At 54.6% G+C, this 25,756-nt stretch overlaps 3 protein-coding genes across 3 annotated transcripts; 2 read left to right on the top strand and 1 right to left on the bottom strand.

Moving 5' to 3' along the window:
- Window positions 1-967: 967 nt before the first annotated feature.
- VOLCADRAFT_106833 (uncharacterized protein) lies at window positions 968-7,848 on the top strand (the record flags this gene model as incomplete). Its single annotated transcript, XM_002955496.1, has 12 exons — window positions 968-1,049; window positions 1,899-1,935; window positions 3,073-3,299; window positions 4,009-4,035; window positions 5,105-5,128; window positions 5,487-5,714; window positions 5,846-6,044; window positions 6,156-6,237; window positions 6,332-6,502; window positions 6,657-6,779; window positions 6,862-6,939; window positions 7,024-7,848. The coding sequence occupies 12 exons, from the start codon at window positions 968-970 to the stop codon at window positions 7,846-7,848; spliced, it is 2,103 nt and encodes a 700-aa protein (XP_002955542.1).
- Window positions 7,849-10,595: 2,747 nt separating this feature from the next.
- Window positions 10,596-16,114, top strand: VOLCADRAFT_83275 (uncharacterized protein; the record flags this gene model as incomplete). The annotated part of the gene is made up of 11 exons (XM_002955495.1): window positions 10,596-10,650; window positions 10,807-10,928; window positions 11,034-11,310; window positions 12,367-12,485; window positions 12,733-12,899; window positions 13,140-13,253; window positions 13,517-13,633; window positions 13,886-13,987; window positions 14,910-15,101; window positions 15,442-15,605; window positions 15,964-16,114. Exons 1-11 carry the CDS (start codon window positions 10,613-10,615, stop codon window positions 16,112-16,114), a joined length of 1,563 nt encoding a protein of 520 aa, XP_002955541.1. The 5' UTR covers window positions 10,596-10,612.
- A 2,670-nt stretch (window positions 16,115-18,784) lies between these two features.
- On the bottom strand, window positions 18,785-24,282 carry VOLCADRAFT_76763 (proton/phosphate symporter). Its single transcript, XM_002955451.1, has 12 exons — window positions 24,114-24,282; window positions 23,978-24,023; window positions 23,858-23,900; window positions 23,499-23,684; window positions 23,155-23,391; window positions 22,635-22,817; window positions 21,900-22,021; window positions 21,578-21,601; window positions 21,259-21,411; window positions 20,885-20,934; window positions 20,478-20,710; window positions 18,785-20,234 (listed from the first exon to the last, which is right to left on the bottom strand). Exons 1-12 carry the CDS (start codon window positions 24,260-24,262, stop codon window positions 19,960-19,962), a joined length of 1,701 nt encoding a protein of 566 aa, XP_002955497.1. The 5' UTR covers window positions 24,263-24,282; the 3' UTR covers window positions 18,785-19,959.
- Between the last annotated feature and the right edge of the window lie 1,474 nt (window positions 24,283-25,756).

The raw sequence follows: 25,756 nt of genomic DNA, 5'->3' as shown, positions 1-25,756 counted from the left end.
ACGTCCTACACCGTCTATATGAACCACCGGGGTGTTTTCTCTTCTCCCGCGCGCGTGTGTGTATGTGTGTATGTGTGTATGTGTGTATGTGTGTGTGTGTGTGTGTGTGTGTGTGTGTTGGCTGGCGGCGGCGGCGGCGGCGCTGCTTCTCGGGGCGCCGGCGGCTGCTGGAGTCAGCTCTGGCGCCGCCAGCTCCGGTGCAGCGGCGGCAGCAGCGTCCCTTTTAGAAGACGATGACACCGGTGAAGATGGCGGAGAGTACGACGATGTGCACGGCAGCGGTGCTGGCGGTGCCGGCGGCGGCCTAGCTGTCGTTGGTCCTGCTGAGGCGATACCCCTCCTTGACCAGGTCGGGGGGCGGATGGGCCGGTTGGCTGGTGTGGGGAGATGTGCGTTTGTGTGGGGGGAAGTTTCGGAGGGAGGGTCTCCCTCTCCTCGCGCCCGGGGTTACCCCCGTGTAACCCAACGGGGCCGTAACGCCCCCATTGGGTTACCCTCCACCGTTACCTCCATCCACCCGACACGCCTCCCCCTCACCTCTTCACCCCCTTCCACTCGCGCCTTCTTGCGGTAGGTCGCCCCGCAACCCCCTAACCTAACCCAACCTAACCTAACTCCGAGTGATGATAGACGGGCAGTTGGTGTGGCTGCCACACTGCTGTCGTGAGATATTTCCGTTTTGCCCGAAAGGAAAATTAGTGCGCCCCGGAGCATTCCGAACGGATTTTGGGCCTTTTGGAGCATTTTTTCGGGGACCCCACCGAAGCCTTTTGAAGGCATTTTCGGAGAAAACCGAACGATATTTTAGAGTAAATTTGCATGTTTTCGGGCGCAGATGGGGCCTGGAAACCGGGCTTGCCGTATAAGGCCCGCTTGGTCACCAGTCAAACAACAAGTACAAATGTGCCTTGCGGCTGTTTCGCAGCTGTATCGCAGACATTTTTTGTAAGCATATGCATAGTTAAACATGCCCGAGTCAACTGATGATGAGCGCCCAACCATGGTGCCCCGCATCTCACTCGGGATTCGCGGCTTCTTTAAGGCATCTGGTAAGCTCCTATCATGCAAATTTTTCTCCCAGGCGCTATGTTCCAAAATAAAGTCAAACACCTGTTAATTCAGCCGTCCTAGCACATAACGATAGAACCCAGCTATAATTTACCCCGAAAACCGCTTCAGACAGTTTCGGAGCACCCGAAAACATTGTCAGGTTGACAGGAAAATTTTCGGGGAGGGCCCCGAAAGGTTATTCAGAGGGTTTCGGACAAGGCTGAAATTTTTGGGTACCCTGGTGAAGAACCCCGGTGTGGCACCATCGTTATATCGGTGTCTTGCATGGCGTGTGTTCCAGGCAATCATCACCACGTATGTGTACGTATGTACGTATACCCAGATCTGGCCCGTCCTGACATAACTCAATGCGGACAATACTCCACACACACACACACACACCGCCACGGCTTGTTGAGCAGCTGTGCGAACTCGTCACACATGCCGTACAATGCCATCAAGCCAGCTATGCCGCCATGGAAGCGGGCGGTGGTGGCGGTGCTGTGGGCCCGTCGGATGATGGTGTGGACCCCGAGGCGGTGTTAGCTCGGAGGATGCGCTGGTGGGGTTGAGAGATTAGGTTGGGGGGTAGAGGTGTACAGTGTACCATATCCGCCGTGTTTGTATTGCTCTTGCTCTTTAGGTTTGCAACGTTTCAGTAAGCATTACGTCTGCAGTGCTCAAAGGCCCACATATTTATGTGCTACGGACGAGCTTGAACACAGATCGGGGTCGATAGTTGGCATGTGCAGTTGCGATTACACTGTATTGCAAAAGAGTAAATGGACTTTTCCGGAAATGTTTTCCTGTCATTTATGATAGCCACGCTGCTGCATCCTTCCCTAGAGGCGCTGTTGAGTGGCTGTGGTGGGCGTGGCGGCGCAGGTGGGTGATCACGAGTCTCAGGTGCTGTAAGACACAGCTAGAGTAATGGGCCGACACAAAAGGAGTCGACGCGGGTGCTCATCGCCAGGCAAAACCGTATCAGTCTGGGAAGCGATGATGTGCGACTAGCAGGGTTCAAGACCCAAAACGTTTGCAACACACGCTCGTCTACCTGCCTATCGGCCAATCCAAGGTCTCAGGTTCAGTATAACTGTCTGTCAACCTCAGGTTTCTGGGCAGAGTCTACCTGTCAGCAAATCCCATGTCGCCGACACATCTCCCCGCCCGGCCGTCAGGGCGATGGATTCAGGGCGATGACCTGGATCCACTTCGCCTTGCACTTTTTGATACAGGGCGATGGCCAGGTAATGGACCTACTAAACACCACCAAACCTGAACAATATCTTACCAACATTCATACAGCGAACGTTATCAACCTATGTTTCGCATTCCTTATGCCATGCAAGGGCGCCCATGTGCATGACTCCCACTCCATTCTTGTAAAGCCTCTTTGTGTAAAGCCGCACCCCTTGCTTACAACAAGCAAATCAACGGCTTGTTCCAACATTCTTCATTGATTTTAAGCCTATATGGTCCCTATGTCCGAAACGGCAAGAGATTGGGTCATGGGCTTCCCGCGCATCCATACGTCAGCTTGCTGTGCCAGCAATGGACTGGGACGCCATCCAATCATGTCTTATGATTCCTCAAGGCTTTGTGCGGATCAGAGGGTGAGCGTTGCGGCGCCACCTACGTTTTCCAACACTGGATGTTTTAGCAGCATTTCATTCCTTTTATTCATTAAAGAAATACTGAATTGTTTTCAGTTGGCAGGCTTATGTTCTCTTGCCAAGTGTGACCTTTGTTGTACGTCATCCATCGCCCTGTATCAAAAAGTGCAAGGCGAAGTGGATCCAGGTCATCGCCCTGAATCCATCGCCCTGACGGCCGGGCGGGACACATCTAGTCTCACCGGAACTTTCGGAATACGGAACAGCCGCGGACGGAACACCTATGGGGCCTATGTTTGGATTTCAGCTATAGAATATAGATAAAAGATTTCCCTGACTTTGATTTTGTTCTGATATGATCTCAGAAGTAAAGCTCAAGTAGTGCATCGCTGACCGCGATCTGCAGCAGCGCCGCATTCAAAATGTGCCCTGATCCTCAGGCGATAGAGGCGGAACTCCGCAAGCTAGAGGGCGAAATAGAGGCCGTTAATGAACAAATAGCGGCCTGCACGGACAGGGGCACGTTACGGGCATATTTACGTAGGAAGGAGGAGCAGCTACGTAGAAAGGAGGAACAGCTACGCGAGAAGGAGCTCATCTTGCTGGAGAAGGAGCTCATCTTGCTGCGTAACGGTGAGTAGTGTCAGCGCATATGCTTGGGGCCATGGCGAGGGTTGCGCTGACCCTCCGTCAAATCACGACAATGCATACCGTAGTGACAGGAAATGTTCATGATTTTATTGTTCGAGACACCCTCAAAATTACACCCGAAATTATTTTGAAACTTTTGAATTCGTGAGAAGCCAACGCAACCGAAGCAACGGTGCCTGCAATATTAGTTAATGGGTCCGACTCAGAACGCCGATTGACGCAAAAGCTGGCCAATGCATGCACGGTTATTTAGGAGCGGCAAAGCAGCCCTATCCGTAGCTAGGGCGCCGCGAGCAAGTGTGAAGAGTCCGCATTGACGGAGGCTTTGTTGCTTAGGCCGCTAGGCCCTCGGATCCATGTCCGTTCAATTACTATGGATGTATATATGGCCAGTAAAAATGGAATTCGACGAGTAATTACTGTGTTGAAGGCATTATACGATTTGGCTTCGGAGCACACATATATTCGTGACGACCATCACCTGGAACAGCTTGTAATTTATATGTGACATAATTTCGTGATGCCGTCACGAAATTAAAATCACGAACATTTCCTGTCACTACGGTACATTGCTTAAATGATCGTGTACAGCCTGACTGCTGACTGCTAACTGCTGCTGTGAACACGTTCCTTTTGTTGAGCAACTTTTGATGTCATTGGTGCATCCCTCTCGTTTCTCCTTAACGTGCAGCTGCGGCTACGGCTGGCCCAAGCGTTGGTGAGTGTGACCTGATGCTTGCATTGCTTCAGTACAACGACGCACCAAGGCCAAGGTCTTGGTCACGCCCCTGTGGCCTGCCAACTGATGGTCATGCCAAAGACGCAGAGCGGTAGTGTGAAAGTCAGCAATATTAAGTTAACCCATCTCCTCGATACCTCGAACTGAACACACCGCGACAAGGCAGCCGTGTTCGCTAAACCAAGCATCAATGCCATGCCTGTCAATCGCAGATGACATAGGAAAAGAGTGCGGTGTCACAGGGAAACAATATTTTCCCAATCGTTGAGCATCAATCATCAAAGTTTTCGCTGGTTCAAGCTCGACATGTCCCGAAAACTGAAACAATTGGTCTGCAGGCTTGGAGTGACAGCACTTTACTGCTAATCTAAATTGAAAATTGAAAGGCTCACGGAGGTTTACACAGACCCGGGGGTCAACCTCTTGCACTATAGTTCCAAGTACTGTTAACTTGGGGTACAAGTGGGGGATGCTCTTCTTTAACATCTCTATCTTGAAGATTATAAGAATCCGGACGGACTGAGAGTGAACGCGGAGAAATGAATCAGGACGCCCAGCTGATAGTCAGTCTTTCGGAAGCTTTCGACAAGGATGAGGCTTGGCAGCTGGCCGCTGCAGAAGCTTTTAGCAAGGCTACACCTCTAGAACTTGTGCTACTTCGCGGTGGCACAGCGGCCAAACAGCTGAAGCTAGTGGATGCCCTTACACTAAAAGCTAGGACGATTGAGCCGTCGAACCGATGCATATCCTGAAAGCGTGTTTGGGATTCTTGTTGCGTGTTGCGGAATGCGGGAGGCTTGGTTCCGAAGAGCTAGTGCGCGCCTAAAACCCTAAGGAACTTGCAACTGAAGTCCACCTGAGCGCAAGCCCGGAGCGGGGAGCGGAGCAGGCTGGCCGTGGGGATCTACATATGCCGCTGTGTTCATATTGCAACCGATTGCCCGGCTGCGGACTGCTAAGTCCTCACAGCGGATTGGGGTTGTTTGGATTTTCCCGAGCCCAAGTTCTCCAAGAATGTTTGTCCTTTCTTGCATGCTTCCCCCTACAGGCCGCGCGGAGTCTGCAGCTGCCGGTGAGTTACTTTCCGTGTGAACTGTTGAGGCTCACCGGTCATAATGACAAGCGACCCTGGACACAAGGAGGGTAAGCTGATGAAGGCCTGCACCTGCCCTCGGTAAATGTAACCATGCAGAGCAGAGCCGGCGGTCTCACTCGCCAGCAGGTACGCAGGCCTATCGCCTTCCAACCATTTGGCCCCAGGCTATGCTAGGGCGTGACACGGGATGACAGGGTTTCATGTTGCCGGGAGCGGGCTTTGAGCAGTTGTGGACCGCCTCCACCCCGCGCACGGATGACAAGGATTTGATGTTACCGGGAGTGATGAGCACTGTGAGGCAACCATTAATATTCCAATGCCTTCTGCTATGCAGGCCCTAATCTACAGATGTTCTGGAAGAATCTGACTGCGGCTGAGCTGACGACGGTGGACGACCAGCAGGTGCTCTCACTGCCGCCGGGTGTGTGCTTCCCAGCCAGCACAACAAAACTGCACCAGCTGCTGCGGCGCACGTGCTACGACACCGCTTTTACCAAGATGCAGGACTGCATCAACGAGCCCTCATCAGACATCCGGCGCTTCCTCGTCCTGGGGACACCAGGTGTGTTGTCAGGAGGACTGCTGGCACTCACATCTGCCGCTGGCACTCACATCTGCCCCCGTGCATGGTGTTGCGACCCCCGCATTATGGCCCTGCTGCACTTCATGCTATACTCCTCGACATACCGCCAGGCATCGGCAAGAGCGTGTTCCTGCTGGACTTGCTCCACCGCCTGGCCTGCATGCGGCGCACCGTGGTGCTCCTTTCTTACCTTACCTACCCCAGCGCGCTGCTGTTTCAGCCCGCGGCCGCTGACGGTGACGGTGGCGGCGTGTTTGAGGCGGACAACCCCATCGAGTTTGAGGAGGAAATCAACGACCCCAATACGTGGTGAGAATTCCTAGCTTGGTTGCATTCGGGACGTGCTGGTGTTCCACGTTGCCACGCCTACCCGATGCACAAAACAGGACAAAACCACCCTTTCCTATGCTCCATCTACAGGCTGCTGTGCGACTCCATTGAATTCGCGAAGGCAGACGCCATAACAGTTATGGCCTCCTCGCCGCACGCTGGTGCCTACAACGTAAGGCTGTTGATGACGCTCAATTGACAACAAATGATTCGTCTGTTGTCAAAGTTTGAGGTGCTCACTCGCTGGCGGAATCCACGCCTAGCAGAGATTTGCCAAGACCAAACACCTGGAGCTGTGGATGGGTCCATGGAGCCTGGAGGAGATTCGCGCCGCATGCCGCCTCGAGCCGTACCAGGCACAAGTTGACGTCGAGATGGCGGAGCGGCTCTACAAGGCGTGGGGCGGAATTCCGCGCTACGTACTGGAGAATGCCAAGGTAGGAAGGCTTGTGGACGTGTGCACGGCATATAATGTATCGAACGATGCCTGATCTGCTATCTGACACTGTGCAGAAAGAGTCGGTTGGACAAGAGTATGTTTGCCGCCAACTAATGTTTGCTGCTCCCATCTTGCTGGTCTGCATCCTCCAGAACCCGTCAATGCAGCGGAAGCTGGACGATGCCCTGGGGTCCAGTGACCTACTTGCTGTGCTGCGCTCGGCGACGCAGATCCAGACCGCCCCTGAGGCGAGCCACAAACTACTGCATGTTCAGGTGATGCCGTGCTGGTTACCTGCCCTGCAGTCGTCCTTGTTTGAACCCCATAACATGCTCACGCCCGCCACCTGATGTGCAGGTGGACAATGCATGTGAGAAGACCGAGGTGGTGTTTGGCTCGGATGAGATCATCAACCGTGTGACCGAGAAGCTTCAGGCAAGATTCATGCATGCATGCTAGTATTGATAATCAGCTGCGCATAGCATGGAGCCCTTGGTAATCTTGTTATCATGCTCGTAGGCGAACGGCATGGTGGGTCTGCGGCAATTCCTGACCTGGTCCGCAGGCGAGCCGACGGTGGCCAGCCTGCGGGGCCTGCTTTTCCAGGCTTACACGTTTCAGGTGCTCGCGCGCGGGGGCACGTTCCGGGTCAGGGACCTGACTGCTTCCGCAATTGGCGGCGGATCGCATGAGGTGGTGCTGCCGCAGATGTCGCGCCTAGATGTGCAAGACCTTTCAGCAGCAGAGGCTGGCTGCCTGGTCATTCCGGCACGGAAGAACTTCCCGGCCATTGACTGCATGGTGGTGCTGCCAGCCCACGGAGGCGTCTTGACACCTTCCAAGCGGCTGCTGATGATCCAGCTTACCGTGGCGGCTTCGCATTCGGTGTGTGGTAAGGTAAAGGAAAATGCGCTGGCGGCACAGCTGAAACTGCTGCCGCCGACAATACGACGTCTGAAGGCGGCGCTGCTCTTTGCCATGCCGCCTGACGTGTTCGACCGCATTGGCGCTCAGAAGATGTCGGGCACAGGGCCTCTGAGCGACATGCCGCAGTATGCGCTGGAGGTGCCCATCAGCGGCTTCAGTGAGAGCACTAACATGAGCAACGCCAGCAGCGGCGTGAACACCAGCAGCGCCAGCAGCATGCAGGATAGCCGCTGCAGCGGCCGCGTTTCACATGAGCGCCGCAGTGGCGATGTGAGCAGCAGTGCGGTGCTCGTGCGCCCGCACCTCAGTAGCTGCCTGCCAACGAGGCTGGGGCGACGAAGCCTGCCGCTGGGTGACATAACACGACAAGCCGTCCGCGGCGCCATCGTCCCCACGCGGTCACTGGGGCCCTGGTGATTGCGTTGAGGGAGCCTTTTTAGTTATTGCATACAAGGCATGAGCGAGGTCCATGCTAAGACAGTGTGGAGTTGGGTGCGTTGCGGGGAGGGTCCGACCCTGACGAGGGGGGCCGCAGCGGGGGCTGAGCCGCCTCCGCTGCAAAAAGGGCATTTCGATGGAAGGTGTGGATAGCCAGGGGAGAGGGGGGTAGTTGATTCCAGATACGAAAAGCCAATCGACCATTGCGAAACCCAGCACCCATAGAGCGAGGAGGAGAGGGATATACTCTTGTTCTTGGTGATCATCTTCAGGGAGAGGGGGGATGCACCAGGGAGGTGAAGGCCAGGGGAGATTATGGTGAAGGAAGGTGAATTTGTTTATTGTCAATGTCTTCTCTTCGGCTAGGCGGGGGCATATGGATTAAAAGGGTCCTAACTTGGTTGGTAGGTTGTGAAGGGCACGGACGTGTGTTTTCTAGGGCTTGGTGGTGTGTGTGTGTACGAGTTGTTGTGCAGATCATCATTACAGAGAAGGAACTGCGGGGCTGTGACAGCAGGGGGGATGGAGAGGTAGAAATAAACACCGGTTTTGGGCGGAGGAGTCGACTAGGCCTTCTTGGCCCGGCACTTCAGCTGCCGAGCCTGCATGGTGTATGTGTAGGCCGTGGGTGGCACGCACTTACTCGACTAACGATGGGGCTATCCCCATCCGTGGAACCTGGATCGTTGATGCAAGCAAGGAAACAGGTGTGCGGCCTCACGAGTGTAAACGGCCCCGCCATGGCTTTGCTTCGTCCGGATTGCATGAGAGAGTTACATGCGCATGGCTCAGCCACACTTGCCTGCTAGCTGTGTTCTGCACTGCACATGCAACTAGCGCATATTGCACCCACGGATCTCCTGTTGGTTCGGTCCGCTCACTCTCAGCCTGCTTTGCCAGCACCTATACTGCAACCTGACGCGCCTCTCGCAGCAAGCAGCCAGCCACACCAGCCAGCCACCACACCTCACGCTCATTCGTGCCTTCCTGCAAGCACAGCGCAACCAAATCACGTCCGTGTTCTTCAAGTGCACCCGGCACGCGGCCTTCTCTTCTCAACCGACAACGGGATACCAGGCCGACCGCAGCCTGCTGTCTCAGCTTCAGATTCAGCGAGCCTTGCTTTTAGCCCAGCGCTGCCCTAACTAATCGCACAGCCCTAACTAATCGCACAGCCGCAATCCTTGCGACAAATGCTGCCGACCGCAGCTGCTAGGGTGCGGCACTAGACGGCTGCCAGACCGCTGCAGCTGCGTCTTTATGAGCTGTGACCATTCCACTGTCCTCATGGTGAAGACGTGAACAGGGGAACCCCTGAACGCTATCGAATATGCATTCACACAATGTATTCATCTCAAGTTCATACGGGCATCAAAGCCCATGCCTCAAACATGCGAAAACCCACGGCACGAACCGTGGCAACCGCTCACGCACACACGCACTCACTCCCTGTATCGGACAAGCGGCACCGCCCGCCAGAGATGCAGTTGGTGCAGGAGGTGACAGACAGGATGGGGGGTGGGGCGAAGCGACAGGCAGAGGCCGCGCAGGAGCAGCGCCAGGTGCGGCGCGTTGCTCGCGCTCTTGCGGCCACTCAGCAGCAGGCCACGCACGCAATTGAAGCATAAGAGCTACCCGCCACGCCGGCGCCCGCGAAGAAGCCTGCGGGGGGCAAGCGTGGCGGCAACAGGAAGGGCAAGCGCGAGCAGGTGCGTGGCGAAACACACTTCGAGGTATCACGCATTGAGGCGACCAACAAGTACGTTGGTGGCAAGCTACAGTTTTAGTAATATTCAAAGGAAGCAGCTGCAGGAGGACCTGAGCCCCGACGCCTATCGCGCGCTGCGCAAGGCGATGAAAGTAACCTGATGCATCCCGTTTTATACATGTAGCAAAATATACTGATTTCACTGTAATTTTTACATTGTAGTCGACTCCGTGAGTATAGCCCCAGTTTTCCCCGAGTTTCCCCCGAGTTTCCCGAGCCGCCCCTGCGGCCTGCGCCCCGCCCGCGCGTGCCCACCAGCGACTATCATGCACTCCAGCGAGTCCCACCCGCGCTGCAGCTGTCAAGCGTGTGGAACCGTGTGCGCTCGGAGGCAGCTTATGGAAACCGGGCCAGCCCCATGCGTCTCTCTGAGTTTACACGCAGCCCACACACGCAGCTTCTACCACCTATGCCTTTCATCGCCTTCGTCGCCTACCTCCTGAAAGCAAGCAGTTGTTCCGACGATGGGGTTCCGCGCGTCGTCCGAAGTCTGATGGTCGCGGTTGAAATGGATGTCTGGACATGCCCAGAGTTGCGTAGCCTCGCAGCTTCTAGTACCGAAATCGCGTCATCAAGTAACTGGGGCAACGGCGCTGCTGCGTGAAACAGCGCCAGCGCCGACGGTTGCCGACATATAGCGCTGAGGCCAGGCCTGCCCGCAAGCACTAGGGACATCATTATGGTAATACTGTAATTTGTGATCTTATCATTTCATCCCAATACCTGAGTCCAATTCGCGTTATTCTAAACTGCATCAAGGAACGTGCGCAATTGTAATTTCACAGCATGTAATATGGAAGTAGGTACTTAGCCGGCCCTGATCCAATACGTTGGGTTTCTTTGGATGTCCATCTTGTGGCGAAAGGTCAGCTCGTCCATACGGGCAACCGGCTGTGCTTGCATTTCATTTGTATCATGACTGCAGTCAAACCAAGTTCATCGCCATTCCTTTTATTTAGTACATCCCAAGGAACGATGCTTCTGCAACAACGACATGCATCTCGCCCGGCAAGGTGAACATTTTTGCCATTTCCACACATATACCCTGTAGACCAAATTATCCCATCCAATCACATGATATGTTCCGCTACTCGATCTGCCATACCTCTATTATCGATTACAACGACAGTATGCCGACGTGCGATGACTTCCGACTGACCCATGCGCAGGACGGGACTGAACCAACGGCGACGCCCAGCGCCCTTTCAAGGCAGCAAGCTTTCACCCAACACCCCCTGCTCAGCCTCTGCTGAGGTTACTGAAACAGCTACAGCGGGCCCCTTTCCCGCAGGTGGGTTGTCACATTTACGTCGTGCGCCGACATCCTCACCCTCGCCACTCTCACCCCCACGCATGCACCTCTTTCCGCCCTTTCCCCCGCTACCTCTGGACCCAGAAGCCTCCACCACCTCCACCGTCACCGCCTCCAGCAGTGCTTACACCACCATATCGACCCCCGCACCCCCCGGCGGCCACCATGGAGGGCGACCCAATGTAGTTGCACTGCTTCGCTCCAGGGGGCTGGTCCAGGAAGTGACGGGGGGGGAGGAGCTGGAGGCGGCTGCGGGGGGGGCGGAGGGGCCGCTGTCCGTTTACTGCGGATTCGATCCCACTGCGGACTCCCTTCACCTCGGAAACCTCCTAGGTATTGTCGTACTGTCGTGGTTTCAGAGGTACGGAAGGGGGGAAGGGTTGGAAGGCTTGGGAACCGAGGATTGTGTGTATGTGTGTGCTGGGGGCGGGTTGTGGGACGAAGGGGGGGATCTGCGTGCGTGTGTGTGTGCGTGTGCGTGTGTGTGTTGGGGGGGGGAGGGGTTACTCACAGGGAAAAGAGGGAAACGTTTGGGTTACGGGGGAATGGGGGTATGTGAAGAAAGGGATGGCAAAGGGTTCCTAAGGGGTTGCGGAAAGGGTTTTACCTGCAGAGCCCTTACTCAGGGTTACCCTAGCCCGCAACTAGTGTCTATGAGTGGCAGTACCTTGCAATGACATGTAGTGGGAGTATTGTTGTTGTTGTTGTTGTTGTTGTTGATGGGGTGTTACACTGTGGGCGGCTCGCCCGATAAAGGACGAGCACCGGGGGCCCTGACCGGGCCGAAACACAGCGCAGGGACGGGCGCGCGGCTCTACGTCCGTCTGTTCCTCCGCGCGCGCCTCATTCCCTCACTCACGCCAACCGGGACGCTCTCCCAGCCCCTGGCTAGGCAACACAGCGGTGCAGAGGACTGCGAACCGAACTAAGCGAGAGCCGCACGAAAGGCGCCACTTTGCCTGGCCTGCCTATTCGCGCGCTCTCGTCCCTCTTGACCACCAAAACAAGAACAAAAAGAAAACACCACCGGGGGCAGGGGCTCTACTCAGGGGGCTCCTCTACAACCTCAAAAAACAGGGCCCCACGAAGCCAGCAAGGCAAGAGATACGTTGTTCTTGTTGAGATATGTTGTTGTTGTTGTTGTTACAGGGTGGTACAGCTTCACCAGTGGCCTCCTTCCCGAGGCAGTCCCTGCTCTCCCCTGATAGAGGGGCACCCTAATCCGTTCACCCCATCCGACTTCAGAATGTATTCGTTGGGTTCAGCAACTCACCACCAGCATCCAACCATCCGATTTGTTTTCATGCAGTATATCCTCAAGTACATGTACTCTTTCTCCCCGCTTTCCTCGGATCCTCCCCTCACTGTCACCCGAGTGTGTGTTGTATTGGTGTGTGTATGTGTATCTGTACGGCAGGTGTGGTCACCAGCCGGTGGCGCTCCTGGGGGGGGCCACGGGCCGAGTGGGCGACCCTTCGGGCCGCAGTACGGAACGCCCCGTACTGTCCGAGGAGCAAATTGAACACAATGTGGCAGGTGAGTGCGTGTACGTGTGTACCTGTGTATGTGCGTGTGTGTTTTACGTATCCATCCGGGCTGGCCAGTGTGTGCTCCCTCCCCCTCCCCCTCCCCCTCCCCCTCCCCCCCTCGAAAATGCCTAAGGGTTTTTTCTTCTCGTCAATCGTCCGTCCGTGCGTCGTCATACCCCCCCCCCCCAACCCCAACCCCTCCTAAACCCGCTGAACCCCCCTCCCCACCCCCCTCCCCACCCCCCGTCCCGCAGCCATCCGCTCCCTGCTTCAGGACATCCTGACACGTAACTCCCCTCCGGGAGCCCCTGCCGTACGGGTGCTCAACAACCTGGACTGGTTCGGGCCGATGAGCTTCCTGACCTTCCTGCGGGAGATCGGCAAGTTCGCCCGGGTTGGTGCCATGATGGCCAAGGACTCGGTGAGTTGGAGGGGGGTTGAGGGGGGGAGGTGGGGGGGGTTGGAGGGGTAAAGATGTGTATGGCGGGAAGGAGAGGGGAGGAAGATGAGGAGGAAGGTTGAAGTCCGAGGGGTGAGGGGTGGTGGTAGAGGGGGAGACGCGCAGGGCGGAAAGGCGGGAGGAGGGGAGCTTAAACACATGAAAAACACATGAGGACCCCCGTGTTTCCCCCTTTCTCCCCCCGGGCGCACCACATGCCAGGTTCGTACACGCATGGAAAGTGAGCAGGGCATCAGCTTCACGGAGTTCACGTATCAGTTGCTGCAGGGGTACGACTTCGTACACCTGTGCCGGGAACACAACGTACGGGTACAGGTGAGAGGTGGGGACGGGGAAGGCGGTGAGGTAAGGGGGTTTGGGGGGTAGGATCACGTCCAATGCGCTTTTTCCCAGTCAGGTGTTCTCAATCACTTGTGCATTTCAGCTTTCGGCGGTTAGCAGGTCCGTTATCCACCACTCCTAACTCCCACCATAATCCCACCATCCCGCGCCGGCCCCGCCCCGTGTTTTGTCGTACATATCCTCCTGCCCCCCCTCCTCCCCCTTTCTTCCCCACTTCCCCCCCCGGTGTTTTACAGATCGGCGGCAGTGACCAGTGGGGCAACATCACGGCGGGTACGGATCTTGTACGGAAGCTCCTGGGGGGGGAGGACCGGGAGGCCCCGGCCTGCTACGGCCTCACGTTCCCCCTGCTGGTGGGTGTTGTGTGTGTGTATGTGTGTATGTAAATGGGTTGGAGGGCTTGGGGGGGTTCGTGTGGGGGGAGCTGGGTGGGGGAGACACACGTCGCTTCCCTCATGCGCTCATTTCGGCGCTACGTGGCAAGCAATGTCCGGGTGGTATGTGAGTGTGCGTGTGTCTGTGTATTTTGTTAACATATCACACACCCTTGCCTTGTCGTATTGCCGTACTACCGGCCCGACCCTGCCGGCCTGATCGGCCACCAGGTGGACAGCGAGGGCCGCAAGTTCGGTAAATCGGTTGGCGGCGCCATTTGGTTGTCGGCGGAGAAACTGTCGCCGTACAAGTTCTACCAGTACCTCTTCCAGGTTGGGGGGGAAGGGGGGGAGGTTGCTGCTGGACGCCATTTGCCCGTAGAGCGGGGGGTTCGTGCCGGGGCAGGGGGGGCCCTCAGGGTTTTGAATGGCCCCAATGTGTGTGTGTATATCGTTACATATCGATCTGGGCGTGACGCTGGCCAGGGGCACCTTATCGTGCGCGCGCGTGTGTGTGTGTGTGTGTGTGTGTGCGTGTGTGTGCGTGTGTGTGTGTGTGTGTGTGTGTGTGTGCATGTTTCTCGGGCCGTTTGGCAAGATGAGGGGAGGAGGGGGCCTGTGGATATATGATCAGATGGACGTACCCTTGCATATACATACATACATACATACATACATACATACATACATACATACATACATACATACATACATACATACATACATACATACATACATACATACATACATACATACATACATACATACATACATACATGTTGTTACAGGGTGGTTAACTTCGCCAGCGGCCCCCTTTCCCGGGGCAGTCCCTGCTCTCCCCTGCTAGAGGGGCACCCTAATCCGTCACCCCATCCGACTTCAGAATGTATTCGTTGGGTTCGGCAACTCACCACCAGCATCCAACCAAATCTAGCGGATCAACGGCGCATCAACTTAGTTCCTGGTCAGCTCGCAAGTTGATATTATCACGTCCTACACCGTCCGTATGATGGGGGGCCACCTCCCATTTCATCACTCCTCAAACACCCGAGGAGCTGGCAGGCGGATTTGAACCCGGGTCGACTGGGTCGACTGGGAGCAGAAGTCAGGCCTTAACTTCTGCCAGCCGCCTGCCTACATACATGCATACATACATGCATACATACATACATACATACATACATACGCTCTCTCACTTCATTTGCCGGACCCATGTTCCCGCCGTCCATTATTCTGTCGTACATGTAATCATTAGGTAACCGACGCTGACGTCATCAAGCTGCTGAAGATGCTTACCTTCCTGCCTCTCGAGGAGATCGACGGCCTCCAGGCGGCCATGGGCGCCCCCGGCTACGTCCCCAACACGGCTCAGCGGCGGCTGGCGGAGGAGGTGACCCGGTTCGTACACGGGGAGGAGGGGCTGGCGCAGGCGATCAAGGCAACGGAGGTGCGGGGGTGGCTGGGGTGGAGGAGTGCGGGGGGGGGGTGCGGGGAGGGAGGGGGAGAAATGTTTAGGGTTTTCGGAGGGACCTTGGTGCGCTGGGATCAGCAGTACAAGTGGGGGAGGGGAGGAGGGGGGAAAGACGAACCACAAACGAGTGAAGCTGCTGCCAGGGCAAGAGTGTACCAGACGTAGAATTGACCAAAAGGCGTTCTTGAAGGTACATACACATACATACACATACATATACATACACACACATACACACATACACACACATACACACATACACATACATACACATACATACACACAATCTCTCTTTCCCCTCCACTTCCCCCTTCAGGCCCTCAAACCCGGTGCAGCCACCCAGCTAGACGCGGCCACTCTGGAGACGGTGGCAGGTGATGCCCCCAGCGCCACACTGACCCGTGGTTCGGTGGAGGGCGTCCCTCTGGCCGACATCCTGGTGGCAGTGAAGCTGCAGCCCAGCAAGAGCGCCGCGAGGAAGTGAGAAGGGGGAGGGCTGGGAGGTGTAGGGAAGAGGGAAGAAAGGGTGAGGGAGTTGAGGGGAGGGTGATGTAGGGGTGTGTGGGCGGAGGAGCATTGGTGCCTGGGTATGAGGCGAAATGGGAGCGCCCACTCCACCCCACATGTCACATTTCAAACCAGCGGTATATCACTCTTTTTCCCTTAAGCCCCGATGAAGCCAACCACCCCCGGCACTTCCCGCCTCTCCTCTCTACCACCCGGTCGGCACTGCCTCGCCACCAGCCGACCCCCAACCCTAACCCCCAACCCCGCTCCCGCCACGCCGCTCATACCCCCCGCCATGAACCCCCCCACACACACACCCCTCCATTCCCAGGCTGATCAAGGGCGGTGGTGTGTACCTGAACAACGCCAAGGTGAGTGAGGAGCTCTACACCGTCAAGCCCTCCGACCTCATTGACGGCAGACTGCTGCTGATAGCCGCCGGCAAGAAGAACAAGATGCTGGTGCGGGTGGCCAGCGAGTGAATTACGTTTTAAATAGCCAGCGAGTATGTATGTGTGTATGTGTGTACTTGTACGTGGACTGTATCCAAGGCCAGATGGGAAGTAGGGCAGGGGGGATGACAAAGGCGTAGCGCAGACTGGCAGTTGGGGGAAAGGAAGGGGCGATGGCAGGGAAAAGGGTGGACATACATACATACTCACAGACACATACGTTTATCCGAACAGTCACTTTGGGCTTTTCCCATATCGCGGTCAGGCTTTAAAAAACGCACACATAAACATACGTACACGCACACGCGATCGTGTGTGTGCCCTCGTGCTCGTGTTTTGGCAGGACAATCGTTCGTGTGTGTTTTGAAAGCCTTTGTGAGTGTTAAGTCTATGTGTCTGTCTGTATGTATGTAAGGAACTGAGCCGCAGGAAGGTGGCGTGGCGAGTGGGTGTAGTTTTGCAGCACGTGTAAAACCGCAAAGAAACTGGAGGAGAAAGGCACTGGCCTCGCAATACGCGGTATGAAAACGCGGCAGCGCCGCTTGGTTCCCTCCAGCCGCCCCTTCCCCCTGCACCTGGCTGCCCTACCTGCATGGGCAATATCAGCAGCAGCATGATAACTACACTTACAACAAGAACAACGCGGCGAGGAGAGCAGGGCGGGTTTTTCCGCGCTTTTTTAGTCCTGGCGGCTAGGTAGGTAGGTAGGTAGTTTTTCCGACAACATCCTCACTACGTCATCCCGAGGTCGCCGCCTTCAAGAACGCCTCTTGGTCGGTTCTACTCTTGGTACACACTTGCCCTGGCAGCAGCTTCACTCGTTCGTGGTTCGTCTTTCCCCCCTCCTCCCCCCTCCCGGGGTTCGGAGCCCGTCAAGGGGTGCGGGGTGGGTGTGGGTTGTGTGACAGCTGGGGGGGGGGAGGCTTGCTTTACGGGCTGCATGGGTGTCCTTGGCTAGGGTAGGGTTTCTCAGCCCTGAGGCAGCTATCCCTTCCGCGGACGCGGAGGGCCGTGTCTGGCCTGGGTAGGCCTTCACTTGCCTCACCTCTTTGGGTATGTGGCGGAGCCCTTATTGTTTGTGGATCCCCTGTCCCCGGTAGCGTTCTTGTACCTTTTGTTTGGCGATCTAGGGTCGCAAGAGTGTGTGAGTGGGCTGGCCAGTCGTAGTGGTGGGAGGTGGTCTGGTTGGGGACTCTCATGCGGTTCTCGCTTAGCACGGTTTGCAGTGTTCCGCGGCGCTGAGTTGCTCAGCCTGGGGCTGGGAGAGCGCCCCGGCTGACGTGAGTGAGGGGGTGAGGGAGTGAGTGAGTAGTGAGGGCGTGGGGCGGAGAGACGGACATGGGGCCGCGCCCCGGCCCTGTGCTGCGTGTTCTTGAATATATCATGTTGATCAACATCGAGCATTATCTCCTCCTCATCCTCCTCCGCAGCCTTGCCATGCTCGTTGGCTAATTCTGGCCGGGTTAGGCGTTTCGATGCAAAAGGGCCGTCGATAACTCCCTACTGGGGCCTGGTGGGAGCCGTCCGCAATGCCTGGATGGCCATCTGCAGCCGGGGAACTGGTGTGTAGTCGGCTCTCAGAAGCGAGAGTCAAGAAGTGGTCGGTAAACTCGATGCGGCGGGCCACTGCACGGGCCACCTCACCTGACAGGTCGGATTTCTAAAAGTCTGCGGTTTTCTTGTACCCGCGAACTTCCATTGCGGGGTATATACACTTGGAGACCGCGGAAGGCATGTGTACAATGTACCATATCCGCCGTGTTGTACTGCTCTTGCTCTTCAGGTTTGCAACGTTTCAGTGAGCATTACGTCTGCAGTGCTCAAATGCCCAAATATTTATGTGCTACGGACGAGCTTGAACACAGATCGGGGTCGACAGTTGACATGTGCAGTTGCGATTACACTGTATTGCAAAAGAGTAAATGGACTTTTCCGGAAATGTTTTTTCCTCCTCATTTATGATAGCCACGCTGCTGCATCCTTCCCTAGAGGCGCTGTTGAGTAGCTGTGGTAGGCGGGGCGGCGGTGGTGGGTGGGAGTTCTGGCAAAACTTGTTTTGAGCACGAACCATAAGGGTGTGTGACTGATCCGCGGCGGCTGTCGGGATCACACTAGTTCCTCCGATATCGGGGGGAAGGGTGACGCGAACATGACCCGATGCTGGGCCGGCGAAGGACGCGCTGCTTTTAGTAATTACGCGAACTTACAAAGTTTAGCCGGCCTTACACTTTTGATCCGCCGACCGCTCAGCCCCCACTTTTGATCCGCCGACCGCTCAGCCCCCCCTTCATCGCTGCCCTTCACTACCCCACTTTCACCACACCATGTAGCCGTCTACCTTCCTACAACTATTGCGGCTACAAGGGCAGAATATCCGCTAGCCACATGGTCAACAATAGCAGCCTGATCATTACTTCTGCGCTTTCTGTACTATGCCAATCTGAGTCTCCTTTGTCCTCTATGTGCCCAACATAGCGCCCGAATTCGTCACGCCCTCTTTAGAACTCTCCTCCGCCCGTACCCCTGCTATACGGCATACACCAGTACGGTCGTACACCCGTGCAAATGTAAGGATGGCAAGAACCGTTCAACCGTACGAACTGTTTTTTTTCACAGAGAGCACTTGTGCTGATGGAAAATTGATCCAGAGCAGGGTTCAAGGGAGCTGCCCACGAGGGTCAAAAGATACCGGGGGCGGAGAAAATGCCTTGTTTCACACCAAATCTGAACAATTTCCGAGGTAAACGGACTCTTCACATTACTCACTTCTCAAAATCTCTAGGTTGATATTGAAATTGTCGACCCAAAATCAACTCCTGCCAGCAACGACGGTCGGTCAATATAGACGACTTGCAAGAAAGATAAACTTATTAACACGTAACGGTCTTATTGGTGGTGCTTGCCTTGGCAGCGCACATGGAATAAGGACATGTACACCCTACATGTATTCCTTGTGGACGAAGCTAGAGACGCCCGAGACGGACCCTGCTATGATCTCCAGAGAAGCGCTCAATGTCCGCTACCTCCATCCGTAACAGCACACCAACGGAAACACCGACCGTAACTGTCCACAACCGAACTGACTGTCCTTAACTTACATCGACAGAACAGAATTGCTCGCGCCCAGAAGCGACACACAAACGGCAAAACGGCAGATTAACTGTTTGCTTTGCGACCTCCTCAAGATGCAGCGGATACCAACGTAATTCGTGGGCGGTGAAATAGGAAATGCCGTTATCGCGCCCTTCGTTGGTCATTCGTCCCGAATGCATCCCAACTCCGTTCGCATGTTCAACAGACACCAATACAAGAACCCAGGTTTGCACTGTACGGCGCGACACGCCCTGCCTGCAAAGTCACATGCTGCGAGTCGGCAGTCCGCAAGCACCCGGCCGCAAGCACCGAACAGCAGCCAGCCCACGACTTCAGTACTCTCAAAGCTTTTTATACACATCTGCATCAGCGTTATCCATTTCAACGAATGCTAACAGTACACTGTGGCTCACTCTTAGCATACGCTTCACGTAAAACAAGATATTTCATTATCCTCCCCCAATTGTGTTCTTCTCTCCTCGTGGCAAGCCATCACCTACGTGCGGGTCACTTACCAGCAGCCCACCCATCCTTCCAATCTATACCGAACTCCATCTGAACATTCGGCCATAACATTAAAAGGCTCACCCCGAACAATCCTCGGGCCTCCATGTGAGGATCGCGTGGCATCAGTCAACAAGAAACACATCCTGAGCACTTAAAAAGATAAGTCACATCAAACACTGACTGACAGCAGCCTAAACAGCTGGATACCTCTCCTCCACCATTCGAAACTCTTACAAGATACGAGGAAAAATTTCCCTCCGATACAAGTCCAGCGACTACTTCGCGGCCTCCGTCTCCGCAACCTTCTGGGTCGTCAGTTCGGCGGCCTTGACAACCTTGTACGCCATCACGCCCGCGTCAGCAGCACCATCTGGGCGGTAGAGCCGCCCGTAGCCGAGCATGCGCTCCACAACAGACAGGTACCTCGGGTTGACCGCTTCACCATGGTAGTAGTCGTGGTGTCCATCAAGGATCGCCAGCCAGCGGCGGTCGCCCTCACGAAGATCCAGACCGGTGATGTCGGGAATCGTAAAGAAGGTGAGGATGATTCCTGTGTGCAATATTCGACAGAGGTCCCTTATAACGCGTGTGTGAAAATCACATCTTGTAAAAATTACGCATTTCAGCATCCTACAACCGCCTCCGGGGCCCACAGTTCGGAGCTAAGGTCTTTCCTGACGTGGGGATGCAACCGCATCGTGTGTTTTTTGAACGGGAACAGGCCACAGGGAACACGCCATCCTCTCACGCGACAAGATGGAAGCACAACAAGCAAGTACGGCGCGGTGCTTACCTGCCAATCCGCAAAAGGCGCTGATCCAAAATTTGGCGCGGTTGTCCACGAGGTTAAAGACGACACCCGCCACCAGCGCACCGGCCTTGCCGACAGCGGCAGAAAAGCCGTGGCACATCGAGCGAACCTCCGTAGGAGACAGCTCAGCAGGCAGCAACCAAGTGGTGGCGTTGGGACCAAACTGGCCCCAGAAAGATGAAAAGTAGTACATGAACTGGAAGGCATGGATATAACTGCAAAGCAGGTAGAAATTCGAGCGGACGAGGCACAAGACATTCAACACAAGATGTGACATTTTGCCTTGGTCAAACCCTTTGACCCAAGCTGGAATGCGGTCATTACAGCTAGCTGACATATCTACCGCGCCCCCAAACTTGGGGCTTCGCTTCCAAAATGTTAGGACTCACTTTGCAAGTAGCTTGTTGTAGTGCACGGCACAGATCAGGAAGAGTACGAACTGCAGGGGCCAAGGAGGCACAACGGATTGGTTCTTCACAATGGTCTTCAACAACAGATCGGCCCAGGGGGCAACGGAGGATCAATTGCTTCGCGCACAAGAATGTAGAGCTCGCACAGATAATTTGTGAGATGAACATGAGTCGGCGTATCGATGATACACCGGCGGCACCAGTCCGCAGTATGACACAGTAGCAGGCCGCGAATGAAAAGCGTTCTCAAGCTGCTGGAAGAGATCTATACAACGTGTACATCTATGCCAAACCAAACTCTGCGACAGCTGCGACGAACCACAGTGCAAGGCACGTCTTCTGCATTTCCTCACCATCCAAGTGAATCCCAGCATCTGCATGCGCATGCGACCCATCCACGGCTTGTCAATCGTGAAGGCGGCGAAGTAGTAACCCACAAGAGCCACAGCGCTGTTCAGCAAGGTCCACTCCAGGACTTGAATGAGGCTGGCCGTCGGGTTGATAATCTGTTGGACAACAGGAAACGATGCGTATCAGACGATTGACGGGTTGTTTGCACTCACGATAAAAACACACCTTACATCATACGTCTCCTCCTCAAGACAATACAGCAGCAACTTAACGTGGGCAAAAGCACAAAAGTCTTACTAAATTAGGTCATGCTATGCTTACCTTGATAAATGTGCCTTGGAAAAGCTGTAGGGGGAGCGCCAGCGGAGCGAAGGGGCCGCCGAGGGGAAAGTAGGGGATACAAGTGTCATGCAATGACGTACATACATCAGGAAGGGAAAGCAAACCATAGAAGGCAACATAGCAGCAGCAGCAATTAACAATCCGACCCACCTAGCGCCCCAAACCTAACACCATCACGCTGCATGGGGATGATGCTCAGGAACACAAACCAGGTTACATAGATCCGAAGCCCAAGGGAAACCCCCAGTCTCCGAAGGGGCCCCCATGGCATTACACCATCCCCCCAGTCAGTACGGCCTACCTTGTTGCCGTAGAAGGCAAAATCCCAGACGAACCAGCTCATGGCCGTGCCGAAGTTACGGTGCCAGTAGTAGTACATGAGGAGACCGAACTTACGCCACTGGACACCCTTGGCACGATCACCTGGGTACATACAATGCATGTAATATAGCACATGAAGATGCGAAATAGCGGGGACCTTGATTTTCAGAGGGCATGCTATGCAGCCAGCAGGTCCGTATGAGCAGGGCGGCAGAAAGTACATTGGTCCTAGGAGAGAGCCCCAGTCACGAAGGGCTCGTTGCGGCAGGGCTGGGGCCCTCAAGGGGGGGCATCATGTGCGAGAAAGTGGAACTGAAGTGCCGGTGTCCAACAAGGTCCCAAGCTGCTGAGGGCTTTAGACATTCCTCTTGATTTGGCGGAGGCTGTCATTCGTTTGTAACGGAGCGCTGTTGTGGACGGAACTATCAGGAATGCAAACCAAAGGTATTGTACAACATTCCTCTACTAATAATACGATTTCGCAAAGTTTGCGTAGTTCTACAGTGTCCCGAATGTACGGCATGGTGTGTTAGCCCTAAGGTCCTTTCAAGGAGAATTGCGGTGTGGCGATGTGACCTAAAAACAATGACATCCCGGCCCTCCACTGGCTTCAATTAGCGGTTATCCCCCCCTTCCTTACGATTAAAAGCCGCCGCGCGCACCTCGCGCGCTGTGTCACACGTATTTTGTGTCCTAAGCGCCCTCTAGTACACACCTCCCATGGCCTTGAGTGCCTCGCGCTTCTTTTGCCACACGGCGGACTCCCTCAGGCGGAAAATGCGGTACAGGAAAATGCCGATAAGGGGGATGAGCCCGATGGCGTAAGACAGACGCCACGTCACCTCCAGCGCATACGTGCTGTAAGGCTTGCTGTATTGATGGAAACCGGCCATAATGGCTGCATGCAATGCAATAGAAAGGAGGGCGAGGAAAGAGGGCATTTGGGGATCAAATATGTTGTCTTCTTACCTAAGACCCAACATCAACAGGCTCTCCTAACTTAGGCTTAGTGCCCGTTAAGAGTCCTGCATGCAAATACCAGAGCTTGTACCACTCTTCTAAAAAGAACAGAAGACTTGACCAGGCGAATGCGGTAGCATGTAGTCGCGAACATGCAGATGATCACATGTCGCGCCCCCCGCTGCATCCGAACATGGGCACCAACCGGCACCGGCGTAGGGTGGACAGCGCTGTGCAGGGTGGTGGGCACTAGCATTTTCGCGGCAATGGCCTACCGATGATGACGGCGGTGTTGACTAGGTTTCCCCAGCCCTGCATGCTGAACACCAGTACGACCGTTTCGCCACGGCGTTTCTGCAGCTTTGTGGATGACTCAGCGCGCTCGTTGGCGGAGGTCGACGCAACAGGATATTCACCACCAACACCGATTCCAAAGATGAATTGCACAGCTGTAAACATCTCCCACAAGGCCCTCTCCGTCGGGCCCTTGGATGCGATAATTAGGATAGCGCCTGCAAGAGGTACGAAGGCAGGGGATAGGTCCCGACACAGAAGAAAACCGGTGGTGGCGACCGGTACATTTCTAGTAGCTTTAGAAATTGTAGCTGCCCAGACTCACCGATGACCATAGTTCCTGCCGTTGAGACTGAACCCCATTTCCGCCCGATTCGGTCGGCGAAAAATCCCAGGACTATTTGACCGAAAATGATACCGCAGACTTGTGTATATGTGATAGAGTCCGAGAGCTTGAGTGGACACGTCTGGTGTTTAGCCCAGCAAAGGGGGTATTCTTGCTTCCACAAAGCTGTGCATGGGAAGGGAGAGTCGGCAAACGTGAACAACAGAAGTCCATGAGAGAGTCTTCGACAAGCAAACGCATTACACACAGGCCTATTGAAGCTCCGTGACAGTTTGCGAGACCAAAACCCAAAGCAGCCTTACGAATAGCGGAAAGGGTCAAAAGGCCCTTCTCCTCACCTGAAAGATTCCCGACAGCGAAAACGAAGTAGGCTTCACAGAACTGACATGTGCATAAATAAAAAAAGTCGTCATGCTAAGCGGGGAGCCGAGAGTGATAAAAAGACCTTGACGACGTACCATGCCAAGGCCAGGAATCATAAACGAGCCCAGAAACAAGAAAAACCTGTCGGATGATGATAAATGCGAGCATATCAACGTCAAGAAGCGAGCACGAATAGACGTTACCGCTAGCGCAGCCGCCAGAAGGACTCACGCCACGATAGGGTTGTGCTTGACGGGATGTTCCACCTCCTCCACTACATGTAATAACGAGTTCTCCGCTGCTCCCAGCTTAGCACCGGATTCCACATTTGCCTCTTCGGCTGTGCCGGCTGCCGGCTTCCATGGCTTCGCGTCCCCCATGTCTAAGATTATCGCACGTTTCTTCTATTGTAAGGCTACAGTTTAAATAAATAAAACAGATCGTGATGGACGTGCTCCAAGCACAAACCTAGCCGTCAATTGGAATTTCCCTGCGTGGCTCGAAATTTGGTATGAATCGGCTTATGGCCATGCCAATATACAGAAGGGCGATGAGTTTACGACATGCAATCGTAAATTTTTCAGTTAGTAAATAAAGGCATATTCCCCAGACACGCCTTGCCGTACAAAGCATTTTCAAGATGCACCGAAGCAACTTCAGAATTTCAGCATTCTACGAATTGCTTACATTTATTCTGCCGTAATCCTGACAAATTTTCTTCATGCCGTACAAGGACCAGAAGGTTGCATTTTGGCATCCCGGAATGCGGGAGAGTTCATCAAAAGTACAATCTGCCACATGCCTCGAACGGAAGCTCGGTGATCCTGCTTTTACTCAGGAACGTTGTAGCCAGGATGGAGGAAAACATATTTTATGCAATAACATTTTGCCCATTGTCAGGGAGCTGAACGTCTGCCTTTCGCAAGTCTGTCATTTTGCAGTACGTCGTGGTAAAGTGCTGCACTCACACGTTGCCACCCTTCCATGTAAGGGTAAGATATGCCGCTTCCTAGTTCAGGGACATGCATGGAGTGATCTATTACCTAAATATCATCATCAGTCTGTGTGCGTCATTTAATGAATCGCGCCGCCTCTGGGCATGAGCCATATCTGCAGCGGATTCTGATCACGGCGCTTATACCTCATTATTGCTGTCTTCCACTAGGATTTTAAAGCCATAGCGCCATTTGCAGCCGCGCTGCTTAGTCAAGGGAAGCGGTACCTCTTGCGGAAGCACCTGTATACAGCTCCTGCTTTCTTCTTAAATAGAGTTAAATTCTACCATTATGTTACGGTAGCCTCCAGGTTGCCACTAATCATCCGAAAGGGTTTTTTAGTTTTAACGGTCATTGACTTTTTCGCAAAGGTACCTGCGAGCCCTTTTACTCGATGCTTTGCTGGATGTAATGGCTGCATTGGTGCATGGTATATTAGGCTTTTGTAGGGGTAAAAATGATGTTAAGCTGCTTTTTAATTTTGCACGACGGCCACGACGGCTAGTCGCTAATGCGGCTACACGGAGGTCTTGTAAGCCATATGGCTTGTTATGCATAACAAGGATTACGTTTCGCACAATTGCGTCGGAACTCGACGGCATTGATACACGGGCGACACCATCGTGGAATCAGTCCGCCTTAGCAACATCCATTGCATGACGCCGTGCGCCACTGTCATAAGCCGTTGTGAGTCATTGTTAATACAAGTTACAAATTGCACACATTGGCGAGGGGGGACCGCCACATCCCGCCAAGGTTTTTGCGCAGAGCATACTGCACTCCCTGCACAAACAGGAAGGAGTAATGATACTGCAGTGCTGGATTTCCCCTTTACAGACAGGACAAAACAACCTTGGACTCCCACTCCCGCGCGATCTG

Source organism: Volvox carteri (genome assembly GCF_000143455.1).
Source record: "Volvox carteri f. nagariensis unplaced genomic scaffold VOLCAscaffold_52, whole genome shotgun sequence".
Taxonomy (NCBI): Eukaryota; Viridiplantae; Chlorophyta; class Chlorophyceae; order Chlamydomonadales; family Volvocaceae; genus Volvox; species Volvox carteri.
Note: the sequence above shows the minus strand (reverse complement) of the source record. Positions and strands in the feature narration are given on the sequence as shown.

Excerpts from the sequence above, each read along its gene's own strand:
- VOLCADRAFT_76763 (XM_002955451.1), bottom strand. The coding sequence starts at position 24,262 with ATGGGGGACGCGAAGCCATGGAAGCCGGCAGCCGGCACAGCCGAAGAG. Across the intron at positions 22,818-23,154 it reads CAACACCGCCGTCATCATCG|CCATTATGGCCGGTTTCCAT; the intron begins GTAGGCCATTGC and ends CATTGCATGCAG. Across the intron at positions 20,235-20,477 it reads CGCCTTTTGCGGATTGGCAG|GAATCATCCTCACCTTCTTT; the intron begins GTAAGCACCGCG and ends TATTGCACACAG.